Raw genomic sequence first — 20,279 nt, 5'->3', positions numbered from 1 at the left:
AAAAATTATATATATATATAATGTTATGTTTAATTTATTCAATATAAATTCAAAGCATAATTTTTTTTTTTTTTTTTTTTTTTATTTTTTTTTTTTCATATTTTTTATTTCCGTAAATGTTCCAATTCTTTTCCTTTTTTTCTTCTACCTCTATTGTTAATATATATAAAAATATATAAATTATTATATAAAAATATATAAATTATATATATAAAAATATATAAATTATATATATATAAATATATATATATATATTTTTCTTTTTTTGACCTTAGTGCAAATAACTATATATTATATATAACATTATGTGCTTAATATTTATGATGAATAGATATATATTTAATATATAAAAATTTTAAAAAACAAAATAAATAAAGTTTGAGTTTTTTTATTTGTATATATATATATATATATATATATATATATATATATATACATACATATTTTCATATACAGTTTTTACCGTAAAATATATTGAATTTATATATGTATTTAAACTAAATAGTTATTATTATTATTATTATTATTATTATTTTATTTTTTATTTTTTTTTTTTTTTTTTCCCTTTTTTCCGCACACAATAAAATAAATAAAAAAATAATAACGTAATATATATTTATGTATTAGTATAATTGCGAAAGGATATATAAAAAATATATTTTATGTGATATGAAAAAAAAAAAAAAAAAAGATAGGAATTTATATAGAACCTAGTCCACATAGAAATAATATATATATATATATATATATATTTTTGTATGAAGAGTTATAAAGAATATTTTAAATTTAAGTTCCTTTCATGTTAAAATAAAAAAAATGAAATAATAAATAGGAATGTAAATATGATATATTATAAAAGTGTTTTTTTTTTTTTTTTTTTTTTTTTTTTTTTTTTTTTTTTTGAATAAAATAGTATACATTTATATTATAACATATATTTATTTATTTATTTATTTATTTATATAATATATACGTGTTAATGTATACTTATAAAGTTGCCACTGTTATACATTTTTATTTGCATTATTCATATAATCTATTAACGATTCGGTAGTTGGTTTGAATGCTTTTTGTCCCTTTTTCCAGTTGATTGGACAAACTTCTCCACTTGTATCTACATGAATAATTGAATCTATAGTTCTTAAAACTTCCTGTACATTTCTACCTATTGGTAAATCATTAACGGTTTGATGTCTTACACATCCATTTTTATCAATAATAAATAAACCTCTTAAAGCAAAAGAATTATCATAAAGTACATTATAATTTTTAGAAATGTCTTTATTTATATCTGATACTAAAGTAAATTCCACATTTCCAATTCCTCCTTTTTCAATAGGCATATTTTTCCATGCCAAATGACTATATACTGAATCTACGGATATACCTAATAACTCTACATTTTTATTTTCAAAATCTTTTATATGCTTATTAAATTCAATTATTTCTGTTGGACATACGAAGGTATAGTTTAATGGATAAAATAACAAACAACAGTATTTCTGACCTATAAAAGAGGAAAGGTCAACATTTATTATTTCATTATTTTTATTTAATCCTTGAGCTGTGAAATTATAAGCCTTCTTTGTCACTAGCGAAAAGGATCTTCTTGAATTCCCGAAAAAATTGCTCCTGCACAGTTTTTTTAAAAACATTATATAAAAGTAATGTAATATATGAATATTTTAAACAATAAATATATATATATATATATATATATATATTCTTTAAAATTAAATAATTAATCGAATATTTTTAATACTATTTTTATTATATTTCATTTGTATTATTATTTCATTTGTATTATTATTTCATTTGTATTATTATTTTATTTCATATTATGATTTTTTTGTTTTTTTTATTGGTTGGCATAAAATTTGCATGCAAAGCATTTCTTCTTATATATATATATTTTTATACATATTTGTATATACGAATACAAAAGAAAAATATCATATTACACAATTTAAATATTAAAGGGAAAATGTTAGGAAAATATATATTTATGCATATAATAAGTATGTATATTTATTTTATTTTATTTTGATATTATTTTATTTTTTTTTTTTATTATTTTATTTTTTTTTTAAATATGGGGAACCTATTTCGTTATTAATGCACATTGACTAAAACATATATTTATTAATTATAAGTAATATATAAAAATATAATCTTATATTATTTTATATTTATAATAAGATTTATACAATGTTTTCTTTTTTTTTTTTTATCTTTCTTATTTTTTATAAAAATTAATAAGATTGATTTTATGTTGTATATTAATAAATTGTATATGAAAACAAATCAGTTAAAAAAAAATATATAAAGGAAAAATTAAAAAAATACAAAATGTAATATATTATATATATATAATCTGTTCAGTATTTTTTTTTTTTTTTTTTTTTTTTTTTTTGCTGCTTTCATTTTGACAACTCAAAATATAAAAAGAGAAAAAAGAAATATATGTTTATTTGTATATTATTGAAACAAAAACAAATGTAGACAAAAAAAAAAAAAAAAAAAAAAAAAAAAAAAAAAAAAAAAAAAAAGATATATATATATATATATATATATATATTAATACCTTCATATATATATTTTTAAATATATAATTAATTCAAAAAAATTAAAAAGATAAGAAAAATAAAGTATACTTAAAAATTTATGTTCACACTTCATCGTCAAATTCGGTAACATTTTCTATTTTGTATGCTTCACTTTGTTGTCTAAAAACTTCATTACCAAATCCGGCCTAAATATATAAAATAAATAAAATAAAAAAAAAAAATATATATATATAAATTTCATGGGATGAAATTACTTTATACAAATAAATAATTAAATATATCTATATATATCTATATATCTCTCTCTATATATATATATATTTGTGCCATTTCATGACTTACTATCCCTCCTAAAACTGCTCCGAGAGGAAAACAACAATTTTCAGCTTTCATCAAAGCTAAGCGAATATGATGAGACGATTCATCTTCTACATCTAATAATCCAAATATAAAACCAAATATTCCACCCATGGTAATGGTGAAGAGTAATATCATATATACCTAAAAAGAAAAATATAACGCATATTTATATATGATATATTATTGTACATGATTACCAAATGTCATAATATTATATATTATTAGATGATATCATATTATTATATAACGTTATATTATTATTATTATTATATATTATGTTATAATATTACTTGGGCAACTGACTCAATGAGCGGTCTTGTTATGGACCCCTGAATAAAACCTATTAAGTAGTTTATCAAATCGATTAAACTAAATGTTAAGGCAAAAGATATACTAATTCCCAAGATACAATATATGGGCACTTTTGTCAAGGGTGATAAGGAAAAAAGCCAAGAGCGATCAAAAAAAAAGCAAAGAATACCAGAAAAAATTATCTATAAGTTATCAATGTGTAACATATAAAAATGTGTATATGTATAAATATATGTATATTTGTGTAAATATTTTTATTTGGCGTAATAACATATGTAAATATAAATACAAATATATATATAAATATAAATATAAATATATATATATATATATATATATATATTTATTTATTTATTTATTTATATGTTTACATTTTATTCTTACCAATCCTGATAAGATCATAAGTTGATTTTTACGACCTTCTGCTTCATCAGTCACATTGGCATTTAATCTCCAAAAAATTATCATACCAACTACAATAAATAATATACCAAAATACTATAAAAAAAAAAAAAAAAAATAATAATAAAGATAATTATATATACTTAAAAATATTCCATGTATAATATTAATATGTTCATTCAATTTCTTTATGTATACCATAGAAAAAAATCGTGATAAAGAAACCTCAACCAGTGTACAGTTTACAATCAAAGAGCACATTATGCCAAGTATCATACCAACTATGGCACTTAAACTTCCCTTCAAAAGTAAATCCTTGGTACATTGTATACGAAAACCAGATAACTTATCAAATTCTTTAATTTCCATATCCATTTTTTAATACAATTGTAACATATATATATATAATTTAAATTATAATATATAAATCTTTCTTATATTTTCTTACAAAAAATATATATACATATATATATATATATATATATATTATAAATTTATATATATGTACCACTTGCACAAACTTAAAAAAAATATAAAAAAACAAATAAATATATAAAACACACCATATAAACAAATATATATATAATATATATATATATATAATATGTATTTAATGAATATTATTTTTTTAAATATTGTTTAACACATATTAAAAAAAATAAATAAAATAAAAATTAAAAAAAAAAAAAAAAATACGTAATAATAAAATATATATATATATATATATATAATTTATTTGTAAAAAATATTTCTAAATTTTTTTTTTTTTTATTTATTTATTTTTTTTTTTTTCTTCATCTTTAAAGGAAAAATGATTTATATTATTCAAAGAATATTTTCCCCTTTTTTAGAAATATATATACATATTTATATATCATAAAATTGTAATAATATATAATATATTATATATTATATATATATATAATATATTTTATATACATATTTATATAAATCAATAGGGAAAAAGAATCTCTAAACCTATAAAAATATATTTATATATCTTTCATATGATATAACTTTGTATTGAACTATTTTGTAAAAAAAAAAAAAAAAAAAAAAGAAGAAACAAAAAAAAAAAAAATTATATATATATATATATATATATATATATATATATATATATATATAAATATATTTTTTTTAAAGATATATATTTTTGAATTTTTTCATAAAGTTGTAAAATTTGTTTCTAGTTTTATATGTGGTGGAATAAAGTACATTAAGAAATGAAATGATAAAATAAAAAAAATCTAGAAAAGATATTTTCGTTTTTTTAGTATAAAAATGTATTATTCTAAATTATGTATGAATTACATAGTACATAAGAAAAAATGAAGAAAAAAAAATTATACTGTTATTTTGATATTTTTCCATAGTGCAAAATATAGTAATGTATATAAATAAATAAATATATATGTATATATATATATATATATATATATATATTTATATATATATTATTTATTATGTTGATAGTAAAGTGTTTGTTAAAAATGTTAAAATTCTTATTACATATGTAATAATCTTGATTTATAAAATAAGAATATTACATATAGTTATATAAAAGAATTACGAATATACACCATGTGTATATGTTTAGGGTGTATTGGAAAATATAAAATGTCTTGGAAAGTTATGATTGAATCTATATCAGATGGTGTAAATATATTATCAGCATGTGTACTATCTATACACATATTTTTTGAAAATATATATATGTTTTTTTTTTTTTTTTTTTTTTTTTTTTTTTTTTATGGTCTTTTTAATTTCTCCTTAAAAACTTCCAGCTGTTCATAAGGATATGTCATAGAATAAATTTCAATACTACGTATTTTTCCAGTATGTGTTTTTGCATTTCTTGGATTTATCATAATAATCCATTCACTAATTTCATAAGTATACTATAAAAAAATATATATATATATATATAGTGATTAAGGAAAATATGTGTTAATGAAAAGCGATCCCCCACATATAAATATAAATAAATAAATATATATATATATATATATATATATATATACATATATATATTTACATATTTATTATATTTTACCGCTTTTTCCTTATCCTTGTTGGCATTGGATCTCAATTCATGGAAGTTAATCTTACAAAAGTTGTAGAATATAATATTTTGTTTATTATAAATATGCATGTCAGTAATAAGAAAGAATTTATATTTATATTTTTTAATTAATATATAGTCACCCTTATGTTTTGTTTTATACCTGTTTGTTCTTGCTGAAACCTTGGGGTATGCCATCCATATTGTTAATGTCTTTTAATCTTCTATATGATAATATAGATTTCCAAGAAAAGGTACTTATAAAAATATATACGATGAATATTATCTTCATTATTATATATATATGGATTGAAAAAAATATTAATTAAATGTACCCCAAATAATAAATGGGATAATATATATTTTATGTGTGCAGTATTTATAAGGTGTTGATTTCTTAATATGGATATATAAAGTAGCAACAATTGTTTTCTTCTTTTTATCCTTCTATGTTTTAAAAATATTATTTATTGTATTATATATATATATATATAACCAAGTAATATCAATTCTTTTCACTATAGTAATATTTCTTACAAATAGTTATTCCTGTCAATGAATATAGCATACATTTGAGTAACACATAATATATATATATATTTAATTTTTAGTGTAATTGTTTTTTATCAAATAATAAATTTGTAACGTTTTTAATATATGTTGTATATACAATATGACATAAAAAAAAAAAAAAAAAAAAAAAATATATTAAAATAAAATATATTAATATAATATATGTTAAAGGAAAAGCTATATTCCAAATTAAAATGTTAAGCTATTAAAACATGAAAATATTAAATTAAAAAATAAGTAAATATACCTTATTTTATGTCTTTATAACAAAAAAAAAAAAACATATGATAATATAATATTATTTTATACAATAAAAGTTACAAAAAAATAAATATATACATATATACACACACATATATATATATATATATATATATATATATAATTACTAAATTTTATTTCAAATTGGGGGAAGATAGTCTGAGTCATCTACAACTATTCTATATAAGTAAGAATTATATTTAGCATAATTTTGTATTTTATTAATTAAAATTTGTCCATACATTCTATTACATGCTAAAAGATAATTTTCACTTTTTATCCACGTGGATATAACAATATATTTACTAATATCGTTAATGTTATCGATTCGTTTAATAATTTTTGTATAAAGATAACCTGGTTGTTTTTGATAAAACCTACATAAATCTTTTAATCTCTCTTCAAAAACATTACTATGTTTTTCATTTACCTCTAGAAATGTTAAATAAGCATATTTATTTTGTTTAAAAATAGGGAAAAGGTCATATACTGTATCCATATCAGGGTTAGAAAAACTATAAGCAAAAGTGCCTCCAATCAAAAAGCATACAAATCTGTTGTATGTCCTTATACGAAAGGCATTATCGAATATTTTACCTATCATATTTTTTTTTTCCTTTTTATTTTATTTTATTATATTATATTATATTATATTTTTTTTTTTTTAATCCTTATAATTGTATTAAATTATAATATACATAGATATGTTTATATATATGTATGTATATTTTATATTTTTTTCTTTCGTCTTCTTTTTTTTTTTTTTTTTTTTGGATCCTTAAAGGTTCGTTTGATTACGTCCCAATGATATTGTCATTATAATAATGAATAAAAAAAAATATATATATATATATTTTTTTTTTTTTTTATAACATTTATGTGATGCTTTATTGCTTCTTTTTTCCTATGTATTTGGTATAATATCTCTCGATTATTTTTAGGTTCACACTTAAATAGTTATATATAAATATACATTACGCTAAAAAAAAATAAAAAATAAAAAATAAATAAAAGAAACTTATATAAAATAAAATATAATAAAATAAATTTTTTTTAATAATTCCATATGTAAATATCTTTAAAAGGATAATAGATAAAACATATATATATATATATATATATATATATATTAATATTATGTAACTATTTAATTAAAAAAGAAAAAAAAAAGGCATATACATATATTTTATATATGTATATTTTAAATATATAGCATATATTAATATAGAATATATAACAACGATAAAGTATGTGTATTATTTTATAACTGTTTCATAGTTTTCATGGAGAAAATAAAAATATAATATACAATACATTATTTATATTAATATTTATATAATATGCATACATTTTTTTTTGTTTCATGATTTTTTGGTGACCTATATGAGAAGTGAATAAATAAATTTTTTTATAAATACGTTCTTTAATTTTGATTTTATTGGTATTTATTTTATATTTTTTTATTTATAACGAATAATTTATATCCAATGTTATTGCCATAAATAGAAACATATTTAAAAATATATAATATATATATATATATATATGAATATATATTACAAATGAACATATATACAAAGATATATATATATATATATATATATATAAGTTTTTCTTTTTTCTATAAGAATTTATTAACTTAAATGAGGGACCAACAAAAATAAAATGATAACAAGTATTAATCCTTAAATATATAAATTGTATATATTATATATATATATATAATTATAATTTTGTATGTTTATAAGACGTTGTATATATATATATATATATATTATATGTATGTATTAATATCAAATAAAATATTATATATAATTCTTTAAAACATATTTTTGTGATTTTTCTAGAGTTTTCAATTTTAAATAAAAGCAAAATTTTTAATACAATTTTGTATAATACAATACGACAAAATAATATTTTTTTTAACAATGGAAAGTTTTTTACAACGCAGAATGTAGACGAAATGTAAGTGTTCTTCGTGATAAAAAATATATGGCGATTATGTATTTGTATATGGATATGATAATATGTTTATATGATTATATATTTATATTTTTCATTTTTTTCCTATCCTTTTTCTTTCTCTTTTTATTTTTTTTGGTATAGCGATGTAACGTTTATAAATCAAGATAATTATGAAAAGACTGTAAAAGCCAAAATAGGAGATAGTATTTTAAAGGTGGCTCATGATAATCATATAAATATAGAGGGTAAATGATATTAAAGTATATTTTACATATTTCATAATAATATAATATATATATATATATATATATGTTTATATTTATTTATTTATTTTTGTAAAGGTGCTTGTGAAGGATTTTGCGCTTGCTCTACATGTCATGTAATAATTGATGAAAATTTTCACGATTTATTACCAGAACCTTTGGACAATGAAATAGATATGTTGGAACTTGCACCTTGTATAACAGAGACGTAGGAATATAAAATATATTTTGTACTCACAATTTAAATGTGTATATTACAATGTTGTATGATACATCACTATATATATATATATATATATATATATTTTTTTTTTTTTTTTTTTTTTTTTTTTCCAGATCCAGATTAGGATGTCAAATAAAACTAAGTAAAGAATTGGATGGTATGAAAATACAATTACCCCCAATGACAAGAAATTTTTATGTGGATGGACACGTACCCACCCCCCATTAATGTTTTCTTTTTTTCGTGAAAAATAAAAACATATTCAATAAATAAATATATACATATATATATATATATATATATGTATATGTATATAGGGGACAAACAAAAAAAAAAAATAATAATAATAAAATAAAATATGTAATATGGATGAAATGTATGTAAAGGATAAAATAAATATTAGTCATATATACATATATATATATATATATATATATATATATATATATATATATATATATGTATATATTTATATGTGTATCTTTTTTATTATTCAAGGTTTAACCACTATTTTTCATAATTTATTAAAATGAATATAAAATAAATATTATATATATATATAAGTGGACAATGTTTAATAAATTTTTTTTATGTAAATATATATAAATTTTCTTCTTTTTTTTTTTTTTTCACCCATATAAATATAACTTCTATTTTAAATCATCTCAAGTACTTTTTAAAATTTTGTTTTCTACATATTTATTTTTATGAAAACGAGAAAAAAAAAAAAAAGAAATAAAAATAATAATAATTTTTTATGGATATTAAATATATAAAGAATATATAATTATGAATAAATATAATGTGTTTAATTTTTTAATATGATATGTATAAATAATTACACTTGTATATATTAATTTATATATTTTTTTTTTTTTTTTTTTTTTTACCCATTATGTTCCTTAAACATTTTCATTTGTTCCTCAAGCTGGGAAAATAAATATATACATATATATATATATATATATATATATATATATATAAATATATATATTTTTTTTTTTTCTATTATATTTGGGTTTATATTTATTCATATTTTACCTCATATATTTTAGACAAGGCAATGTCGATTTGTTCTTCTTCATTTAAAGGTCTATTAGTTGAATTGTCTTCATTATATATATTATCATTCTATGATATATAAAAATAAAGTAATTCGGAATATTATATATATTTTATTTTTACATGTAATTTAAATTGGGGTACAATATTTATACAATTATATCTCTTCATAATAAATATATATATATATATATTTATTTATTTATTTATTACTATAATCGATTTGTTTAGATCATCCGAATCTATTGTGATATAATAAATAAATATAATGTGTTTTTTTTTTATATTTTATTATATATTTTTTTTCTTTTTTTTTTTTAAATAATATACAAACCTTCTTCTATATTTGTAATGGTTATATATGGAACTGGTTCGCTATATTGTTTTTCTTCTTCATATTCATCATCCCATATTTGTAAATCATGATGATCCTTTTTATGTGGAAATTTTATTTGTATATCTAATTCTTTATCATATTCATTTTCTATAGAAACATAAATGAAAATGAATATAAATATACATACATATGTTATATTCTCGTTATTTTATTATTATCACGATATTCTTTATTTTACATGTTTTTTTTTTTTTTTTTTTTTTTTTTTTTTAAACCTAATTCATGTGAATTTCTTTGGTCCCTTACATCATATAAAATATTTTGCAGTTCACTTAAAATAAATTTGGAGTTATCATAAATATAGTTTAACTTTTCATTTGAACAAGAAACATTAGAACAAGAGGGCTGTCCATTTTTGTTCCGGGTTAAAACAAAATAAATATTATACGAGGAGAAATAAAAAAGGAAGAATAATAACATGGGAGATATGCGAAACATTTTTTTATTAAATAAAAATAGGAACAATTAGGAAAAAAGAAGAACAAAAAAAAGCAAACAGTATATAAAGAAAATAATATACAAATAAATAAATAAATAAATATATATATATATATACATATATATGTTTATATTTACTGTTGTTTTTTAAAAAAAAAAAAAAAAAAAAGAGGATAATTATAAAAGGGTAATTTGCTTCCCAAGGAAATAAGATAGATTTATTAAAATATAAGAATTAAATATTACGACACGCGAACAATATTACATTGTTACATATATATATATATATATTAATATTTAGGTAGGTAATATAATACAAGAATGAATTAATTTTAAAACGTACATGGGTGTATTTACACATATATAGAAATGTTCTAATCATTTCTTCCAATATATTATATATATAAATATATATATATATATATATATATATATATATATGTATTCTCAATATATTAGAGATGGTATATTGACGTTCTAATTTGTAACTTTAAAATATTATAATACAAAGAAGATAATTTATTTAATTATTTTGAAACATATTTTTAATAAATTTTAAATTTATAAAGAAAAAAAATAAAAATTCATTAATTATAGATACATATTTATCCGAATTTTAGAATAATCATATATTATACATATGTATATAATATATATACATATATACATATATATATATATATATATATATATATATATATATAATATATTATATTATGTTTTATGAATAAATATAATTTCGTATAGGGAGAACATCAGATAAGCAAAAATTAAATAAAAATATTATAAATATTATTTATTTCTATTTATATAAATAAAATTAATTATTTTGTGAATATATTACTATATGTATATAATATATATATATATATATATTTTATTTTACAAAATGCAAAATGTATTAAAAATAGATAAATTTTACATGCTTAAATAAATAAATAAATAAAAAAATCAATACATATATAAAATACAGTGTTTATATAATATTTTTATATAATAATAATATTATTATTATTTATTTATATATAATAAATATAATAATAATAATATATATATATATATATATATATATATATTTATTTATTTATTTATTTATTTGATATTAATTTGTTGAAATTCATAATGGAAGGAGATGAAAAACAAGGGAACTCAAAAAACATATTAGACTCCAAATTATTGGGTAACAAAAAATATGATGAAAATAGCCTTAAACATAATAAACACTCTTTAATATTGAGTAAGCAATTTTATGGTATAATAAGTGGAATAACTGTGGGTATTTTAGGAGTTCAAGGGATATTGGGTTTTTTACTTTTTATTTTATTTACATTGATAGGGACATGTATAACTTTTTTTCATATAAGAAAAAAGTTTGGTTCTTATTTTTTGAAAAAGTCTGACCTTTTTTTCGGAGATTTCTTTAGTGGATTAATAGTAATAGAAAAAAAAAAAATAAATAATAAAATAAAATAAAAGAATAAGGAATAAGATATATTTGTATATATGAAAATATTATATATATATATATATATAAGAATATATGTATTATTTTTTGTTTTTCCTTGTTCAGTCTTTTATTTTGTTCTGGACCCTATCGTATGATATAATATATATATTTTAAAAATTGAAGGTTTTTAATCAGTATATGTGCCTTCAGATATAATAATCTGCTTTCACTTATTCTCTGCAAATTCATGTATATATATATATATATATATATATATATATATATATATCATTATTATTATTATTTGTTTATGTGTCCATTTTTGATATAATTTTTTTTTTTTTTTTTTTTTTTTTTTCCCCTTCATTTTATATTTATTATATTATAATTTATATTATTTATTTATATTTTTTCTGTTAACTTTTAAAAATATGAATTTATACCTATCGTTACACGAACAATACTTTATAAATACCATAAAGAAGAAACTTTCAGGAAAAGAGGAGGATACCATTTTAACGAGCAAACATGAGTCTATTTTGTTGAGTGCCATATTTTGGGTTTTAAGTAGCATTAGCTTAATAAATAAAAAAAGGGAAACTATAGATGAGGTATTAAGTAAAGATTTTATAGAAGTCATATATATGTTGGTAATGAAATGTTTACATAGAAGGAAAATTAAAGATGAATATATTTATAAGTTAAAAAAAGAAACATATATTTCATCAAATGAAGATATTAAAAAAAAAAAAAAAAAAAAATTTATAGTAACAGGTTTTAGTCCATGTAATAAAAAAAATGTATACGAAGCAAATATAATTTCTACCTTGAGTGCTATTCAAATATTATTTTTATTAAATAAAACTGATGAGAATAGTATAAGTACTAAAACATTATTAGAAATATATAATTTTGTAATATTTTTATTTGATGAAGAAAAGGGATATTTTCATTTTTCTTTAAAGAGTGTACAATATAAATTTGATGGTGACATGCGTTTTATGTTTTGTTCCTTGTGTACTTTATATCTATTAAATAAATTATTTAAGGAAAGAAATATCTATGTTAATAATATAAATAATAATAAATGTATACATTGGATAATAAATTGTTTTAATATAGATGGAGGATTTTCAAATCTTCCTGGTTCAGAATCCCATGCCGGTACAACTTTTTGTGCAATTCATTCATTAAAATTATTGAAGAATGAGAAAGGCAAGACTTATTTTTCTTATAATCCTATAATGAAAAAAAAGCTAATTAGGTAGCTTAAAAAAATGATTAAAATGTGTGATATAAAGTAGGTATTGCTATATGTACACCTACACACTCATTTAATAATATATACTATTATATATATATATATATATATATATCTATCTATGTATGTATTTATTTATTTATTCATTCATATATTTATTTTTTTTTATATAGATGGCTTTGTGAACGTTATGATAATTTTGGTATTAATGGTAGAGTTGGGAAAGATCACGATGTTTGTTATTCTTGGTGGGTTTTAAGTAGTTTATCATCTTTGAATGTAAATTTAGGAAAGGCATTTAATGTAAATATTATTATTAATTTTATTTTAAAATGTCAGGATAAAGTAAATGGAGGATTTTCAAGAATAGGACAAGATGAATATAATATAAACAAAAAATGTATGAACTATTTTAAAAATGAAAATTTCTTTTTTAAACAAACAGATCAATTTCATAGTTTTTTTTCCTTATGTGCATTGTCACTTATTTATTATAATATTCATTATTATATGAAAAAGGAGAGACTAAAAAAATATGAACTTTTTGATCAAATAAGTATACCTAAACATATAAATGATGTTTTGAGTAATATGGCAAACATTCATGAAGCGTTTGCTATGCCAAGACGATTAATACAATGATTTTTTTTTTATATTATAAATGTAATATTATTATAATATTATTATATTTATAAAACAACATATATGTGAAATATTATAATACTTTGTATGCACTAATCAATTATTAAAATATATATATGCATATATATATATATATATATATTCTTTTCATATACTCTTCTTTCTTTTTCTTTTTTTTTTTTTTTTTTTTTAAGGAATATTATTTTTTATCTTATTAAAATGTATATATAAAACTATTTTTATTTGTCATAATTTTTATTATATTATATTTTTAAATCATCAAATATTATAAATATTTAAAATAATATTTGTATTTAATATATACATATATATATAATGTAGGATTATTATTATAATCCTAATGTTATAATAAGTTGAAATCACATTTTTATATTTTTTATTTTTTTAATTCAATTTCTACAATAATTCATTATATATATATATATATATATATATATATATATATATAACATGTATAGATGATAAATAAAATTATTTCATTTTTTATTTTAAATGAATATTATACTTTTTATGTATGATTCTGTTCAAACGAAATTTTCATAATTATTTCGCAAATAATTTTATTAAGGATTTATTTAAAAAAAGTCAGCATATATCATTTAATGATATACAAAAGAAAATATATATAGGAAAATCCTCTCTTGGTGGTTTAGGTGTTTTCTCCTTAGAAGGTATAAAGAAAAATGAAATTATTGAAATATGTCCAACTGTATCAATATGCAATGAAGAAATACCAAGAAACCTCGTCGATTATTTATATGAAGGAAAAGAACCGAGTAAAAATAAAGCAATAGTCGATATTATAATCAATAGGAAGAAAGAAACTTCAAATTATAAATTACTACCTTTAGGGTATGGTATTTTATATAATCATTCTGATATACCAAATGCATATGTAGAAATACATAAAATAAATAAAAACCAAATAAAACAAAAGCAAGTAATATAGAAAAAAAAATCTGAAAGAAATATTATATATATATATATATATATATATTTGTCTGTGTTATATATTTCTATAATTTTTGCAGGATGTCACTGTATCAAATAATGTTATGATTGTTTATGCATATAACAATATACAAAAGGATGATGAAATATTAATTTCATATGGACATTCTTGGTGGAAGGTAAGTTCATAAAAAAAATTGTAATATATTAAAAAAAATATATATTTATATAAAACAAGTTTATTTTTTACCACAAATATAAATAACCATTAAAAATTTATTACAAAACAATTTTCATTAAACGTATTATATATATATATATATATATATATATATATATATATATTGATAAATCAAAAAAATATACAACAAATTTGTTATATATATGTATATATAAACATAAAATGTATATCCATATAATTCATAAATAAATTGATTGATAATTATTATGTACAGTTAAAGTTTTAATCAAATTTTAACTCAACTGTTCATAATTTTTTTTTTTTTTTTTTTTGTATATATTTATGTCTGTACAGGATAGAAATTGGGAACCCATTAAAAAGGAAGATACAATAAATAAGATTTTTTACCCATCTAAAACAAAAAAATTATCTTAGAAAAATATGTTTAGTCATTAAAAAGACCAACAAACAAAATATAATAAAGATAAGGTGGATAGCGAATAGGTAAAACATTTTTGGTAGGAAATAATCATATAACTGTAAAAAAAGTAAAAATAGAAAAAAATTATATATATATATATATATATGTATGTATATTTTATTATATAACATTTTACACTGTGATTATATTTTTACCATTATGTGCAGATTCAAGTAATATGAAACCCATACAGATATAATAAACTTGCAACAAAACAAAAAGGAGGCCCTAAAGAGAATAAAGAAAGATATATATATATATATATATATATATATATATATTAAACGAACTCGTTTTTGCAAAAATGTAAATAATTAATGTTATGGATGCATATTATTTATTTATTTATTTATTTTATTTTTTTTTTTTTTTTTTGTCTTACTTGAAGGAAAAGTTCATTAGTGGATAAACATAAAAATAATACAAATCAAATTGCTTAAAAGAATTTATAATTTTTATCCTTCTTATGTTATAAATATAAATGATAAAAAATAACGAAAAGAAGAATGGAAAAAAAATATGATTAAAAATATAAAACTGACTTATTGGCCACACATATTTATACAATCCAACATAACCTGAAACTAGTGGTAAGTTATTTAAAATAAATTTATGTCCCGTTATAAAAAAAGAATATATTAAAAGTACACATGATAAAATATAAAAATCTGTTTCATTTATATAAAAATAAGAAATATCTCTAATTAATTTATAAATTTGTATTCCCATTATTTCTTCTTCATTTAATACAGAGCATGTATTTAATAATTTGAATTTTTCTATCATTAATTTATAATAAAATTTTTCTTTTATAGATGTATTACATGAAGTACACTTTTCTTTATTCTCCAAATTTCCTTTTGTAATTATAGGATCATTTCTATTATGTATATTTTCATTTATCCATGTCGATGTTATGTCATTCATTTGGATCATATTTTCTGAACAATTGGAACTTATAAGAATAAAGTAGAAAAAAAGAAATGTCATATAAAAGAGAAATAATACACCTAAATTTGTATTGCTATATATAATAAAAGACAAAGGTATTGAGGTAATTATTATGAGAAATAATGTAATACAGACTTCATATATTTTGTCTAAAGAATCTTGTAATTTTTCTTTTTCATTTAAAATATTTTTACTTAACAATATGAATATGAAGGTTGAAATGGTTAAGAAATAAATACTTGGGGGTGTTATAAATTGAATATATCTATGGTATATATTATTTAAGAACAAAAAAACGAGGATATATTGTAATGTCCATATTTGGGTTATTATTATTTTTATTCGTTTTTTCAGTAAATTATTAATACCACTATTTATTAATATTAAGCTAAGAATATAAGATGATATTGGAAAAACTGATTTTAGTACAGATTCTTTTAAATATATTTTTTCTTTACCATGGTCAAAATATTCGGGTGTATGGCTATACAAAGCATTAATTATTAGAAGCACCAACAAAATGAAGGCTCTACAAAAGGAACAAAAATTTATAAATATATATAAATGTATATAAATATATATGTATATATAAATGTATATATATATATAAATATATATGTATAAATATATATATATATATATATATATATTATATTATTTTGTTTTTTTTAATGTGTGGATTGTATTACTTTAGTATATTAAAGACACGGTGATACTTCCATTTAAGCATCCCAAATATAACATATACAATTAAAATGTAATGAATATAATATCTTTCTTTATCTATATAATTAAAGGACATTTCACAACAGCTCCATATAATAACAAACAAAAGGAAATAATTACTTCTTAATATTTGAAATGAATTAGTTATAATTTTCGGAAATAATTTAAATAGAATAAAGATAATATTACCTATAGTTAGATTGTATATTGTCAAATGTATAAAGATTATATACTGAACAATTTTTTTTCGAATTATTCTTAAGAAATAAATAATATTATAGAATATATTCATAAGTGTATTATTTTGTTTCTCTTCTTTATTTGTGAATGATTTCCGATCCTTATGTGATGTATGGTAGGTGTCATTATTCGTAATATTCATGTTACGTTTAGCGCTCATATGGTAATTTTTTATACTAGGTATTATCATATCTATATTATTGCTTATGAAAATGATTTTAGCATGAGAAAATATTCGGAATATATCTTTATATTCTTTAATTGATAAACAGAAGATAAAAAAATATAAAAGTAATGCACATATACAAAGTAATAAATAAATATTTTTATTAAAATCATTAAAGGTTACTATAATATTAAGAAATAGACTCATACATAATAGAATCTTCGAACCTTTAATTAATTTATGGTAATAATTTAATTTAGAATAATAATAAAAATGTTTTAAAAATAATAATAAGAATATATTTAAAACAATAGATAAAATTAAGAAATATTTTTCTTTTATGTTGAATATATAGTAAAAATATTTTTGTGTGATATCCATTAGAGTTGTCATTTCATTTATGAATTCTATATATGATTCTTTTTCTTTTTTTAATAAAATGTCATTTTTAATAAATTTTTTATTTGGTTGAAAAAACAATTCTTTTTTGTCTTTTTGTATAATATGCCATGAGGATTTAATAAAATGATAATCTTCATTTTTTATTATATTATACTTTTTTTCATATTCATTCAGGTATCTATTCAATTGCCATAAGTTAGCATAATTTAATTCAGCAATATAATGTAAATTTAAAAGATCATAATATAAATTTGTCTGTTCATTAGGTAATGAAGAATTATTATTATTATTATTATTATTATTATTTTTTTTTTTATTATTATTTTTTATATATGCATTGGGAATGAAATCCATAATAATATTTCCTATATTTCCATAAGGTAATGTTGATCCAATTAATAAGGATAAGGTACTCATTAAATTTACTTGTTTTGTATATTTAACATTATAATGGTAAGAATATTTTTTATTTCTATCTTTTAAATATGAATGATATTTTTTATAATTATCTATATTCTCATTATTATTATTTTCTTCATTCAGTGTATTCACATTTTTTTTTAATTTATCTTTATCATATAAAACAAAATTATTTTGAATGATGTCATTATCTAAAGATATAAAGTTTAAGGGTGAATATGCAAAAAGAGCACTATGGGTTTCGTCCAAGCTGTATCCTCCGTGATCTCCTGTATCTAGCTGTCCATGATCACCAAAAAATATGAACAGTGTTTTTTTATCATCATTTTTTTGTTCACTTTGATTTTCAATATCTTCAATAGTATGATCATTATCAATTTGTATATCTTCAATAGTATGATCATTTTCATTTTGTATATTATCAATAGTATGATCATTTTCACTTTGTATATTATCAATAGTATGATCATTTTCATTTTGTATATTATCAATAATATGATCATTTTCATTTTGTATATTATCAATAATATGATCATTTTCATTTTGTATGTGATGACCGTTTCGATAAGTTTTATATATTTTTTTTTTTATTATTTTCATTTTTTCTTTTTCTTCTGTGCTAATATTTTTAAGATTATCTAATTTTATTTTATTTATAATATCATATATGAATGTATCAAAATCTTTTAAGGCATCTCCCATGATTTTTGAGTTGGGTGTTTTTATATGTCCAATATGATCAACTCCCAACATATGTATATACATAATATCCCAATCATTTGATTCGTATTCTTCATAAAAATGTTTCTTTGCAGCAATATCTAATGAATAAAAATCAAAAACATTAAAGCTCTCATAAACTAATTCTTTAGAAAAATGTTTCATCAAATGAGTAATGGTATTATCACCGATAGCAATTACTTTTTTATTATTTAAATGAAGCTGTTCAAAAAAATTATCTTCAACACTAGTCGTAGGACTAAAGTTTTCATTTACTTCCATATAATTTGGTATGGTACCCATAAATATAGATTTTATCCTTGAAGTTGTTATTGTAGGGGCATCTGCATCAAACCGGAATAATAAAGTGTTGTTTTTTTCATTTTGTAAAATGTGATGTACATTTATCATATTATTTAAAAAAAATAATGAGTTTTTTTTTTCCCCATCATTTGATATATTTTTTTTTTCGCTAGATATATTATTGTAGATATCTGTATTTTTTTCTTTTCCTATGAATTCCTTTTCATAATTAGTATCGTATAGGGTAAAATCAAATCTTAAGGAATCTATTAAAAGTATAACAACTTTATCATATGGTGCATTAATAATCGAAAAAGTATTTTTTTTCTTTTTCAAACTTTCTACGTATTCATCTCCAAATACTTTCCTACTAAAAAGCTCAAGGTTTTCTGATTTTTCTTCAAGTTTTTGTCTTGCATAAAAATAGCCATTGATAAATGAGAAAAAAATCAATAGATTTATAAGTAGGATAATAGAAA

General features: G+C 18.2%; 10 protein-coding genes across 10 annotated transcripts in view; 4 read left to right on the top strand and 6 right to left on the bottom strand.

The window, feature by feature from the left end:
• Positions 1-1,004: 1,004 nt before the first annotated feature.
• Positions 1,005-1,655, bottom strand: PF3D7_1215000 (thioredoxin peroxidase 2; the record flags this gene model as incomplete). Its single annotated transcript, XM_001350518.1, has 1 exon — positions 1,005-1,655. One exon carries the CDS (start codon positions 1,653-1,655, stop codon positions 1,005-1,007), a length of 651 nt encoding a protein of 216 aa, XP_001350554.1.
• Positions 1,656-2,668: 1,013 nt separating this feature from the next.
• Positions 2,669-4,016, bottom strand: PF3D7_1214900 (conserved protein, unknown function; the record flags this gene model as incomplete). Its single annotated transcript, XM_001350517.1, has 5 exons — positions 2,669-2,752; positions 2,910-3,068; positions 3,218-3,421; positions 3,624-3,737; positions 3,840-4,016. The coding sequence occupies 5 exons, from the start codon at positions 4,014-4,016 to the stop codon at positions 2,669-2,671; spliced, it is 738 nt and encodes a 245-aa protein (XP_001350553.1).
• A 1,376-nt stretch (positions 4,017-5,392) lies between these two features.
• Positions 5,393-5,998, bottom strand: PF3D7_1214800 (conserved Plasmodium protein, unknown function; the record flags this gene model as incomplete). The annotated part of the gene is made up of 3 exons (XM_001350516.1): positions 5,393-5,542; positions 5,698-5,748; positions 5,870-5,998. 3 exons carry the CDS (start codon positions 5,996-5,998, stop codon positions 5,393-5,395), a joined length of 330 nt encoding a protein of 109 aa, XP_001350552.1.
• Positions 5,999-6,679: 681 nt separating this feature from the next.
• Positions 6,680-7,144, bottom strand: PF3D7_1214700 (conserved protein, unknown function; the record flags this gene model as incomplete). Its single annotated transcript, XM_001350515.1, has 1 exon — positions 6,680-7,144. One exon carries the CDS (start codon positions 7,142-7,144, stop codon positions 6,680-6,682), a length of 465 nt encoding a protein of 154 aa, XP_001350551.1.
• Positions 7,145-8,205: 1,061 nt separating this feature from the next.
• PF3D7_1214600 (adrenodoxin-type ferredoxin, putative) lies at positions 8,206-9,219 on the top strand (the record flags this gene model as incomplete). The annotated part of the gene is made up of 5 exons (XM_001350514.2): positions 8,206-8,215; positions 8,388-8,505; positions 8,647-8,750; positions 8,847-8,976; positions 9,105-9,219. The coding sequence occupies 5 exons, from the start codon at positions 8,206-8,208 to the stop codon at positions 9,217-9,219; spliced, it is 477 nt and encodes a 158-aa protein (XP_001350550.2).
• Positions 9,220-9,651: 432 nt separating this feature from the next.
• PF3D7_1214500 (conserved Plasmodium protein, unknown function) lies at positions 9,652-10,888 on the bottom strand (the record flags this gene model as incomplete). The annotated part of the gene is made up of 6 exons (XM_024473388.1): positions 9,652-9,682; positions 9,882-9,919; positions 10,033-10,122; positions 10,267-10,295; positions 10,388-10,537; positions 10,666-10,888. The coding sequence occupies 6 exons, from the start codon at positions 10,886-10,888 to the stop codon at positions 9,652-9,654; spliced, it is 561 nt and encodes a 186-aa protein (XP_024329154.1).
• A 1,122-nt stretch (positions 10,889-12,010) lies between these two features.
• Positions 12,011-12,509, top strand: PF3D7_1214400 (ER membrane protein complex subunit 6, putative; the record flags this gene model as incomplete). Its single annotated transcript, XM_001350512.2, has 2 exons — positions 12,011-12,322; positions 12,459-12,509. 2 exons carry the CDS (start codon positions 12,011-12,013, stop codon positions 12,507-12,509), a joined length of 363 nt encoding a protein of 120 aa, XP_001350548.2.
• Positions 12,510-12,766: 257 nt separating this feature from the next.
• Positions 12,767-14,238, top strand: PF3D7_1214300 (geranylgeranyl transferase type-2 subunit beta, putative; the record flags this gene model as incomplete). Its single annotated transcript, XM_002585435.1, has 2 exons — positions 12,767-13,599; positions 13,770-14,238. 2 exons carry the CDS (start codon positions 12,767-12,769, stop codon positions 14,236-14,238), a joined length of 1,302 nt encoding a protein of 433 aa, XP_002585481.1.
• Positions 14,239-14,773: 535 nt separating this feature from the next.
• PF3D7_1214200 (histone-lysine N-methyltransferase, putative) lies at positions 14,774-15,401 on the top strand (the record flags this gene model as incomplete). The annotated part of the gene is made up of 2 exons (XM_001350511.1): positions 14,774-15,199; positions 15,291-15,401. 2 exons carry the CDS (start codon positions 14,774-14,776, stop codon positions 15,399-15,401), a joined length of 537 nt encoding a protein of 178 aa, XP_001350547.1.
• Positions 15,402-15,817: 416 nt separating this feature from the next.
• The window catches only part of PF3D7_1214100 (GPI ethanolamine phosphate transferase 3, putative), a gene marked incomplete at both ends in the record, with an annotated part of 4,535 nt that continues 73 nt past the window's right edge, over positions 15,818-20,279 (bottom strand). Inside the window, 4 exons of the mRNA XM_001350510.2 lie at positions 15,818-15,928; positions 16,028-16,100; positions 16,255-17,352; positions 17,513-20,279. The exon at positions 17,513-20,279 is cut by the window's right edge and continues 73 nt beyond it. Of these exons, the coding sequence (XP_001350546.2) occupies positions 15,818-15,928; positions 16,028-16,100; positions 16,255-17,352; positions 17,513-20,279 (4,049 nt within the window). The remainder of the gene's footprint in view (positions 15,929-16,027; positions 16,101-16,254; positions 17,353-17,512) is intronic.

This window comes from Plasmodium falciparum (genome assembly GCF_000002765.6).
Source record: "Plasmodium falciparum 3D7 genome assembly, chromosome: 12".
Classification (NCBI taxonomy): domain Eukaryota; phylum Apicomplexa; class Aconoidasida; order Haemosporida; family Plasmodiidae; genus Plasmodium; species Plasmodium falciparum.
The sequence above is the reverse complement of the archived record's forward strand: the minus strand, read 5'-3'. Positions and strand labels throughout refer to the sequence as shown.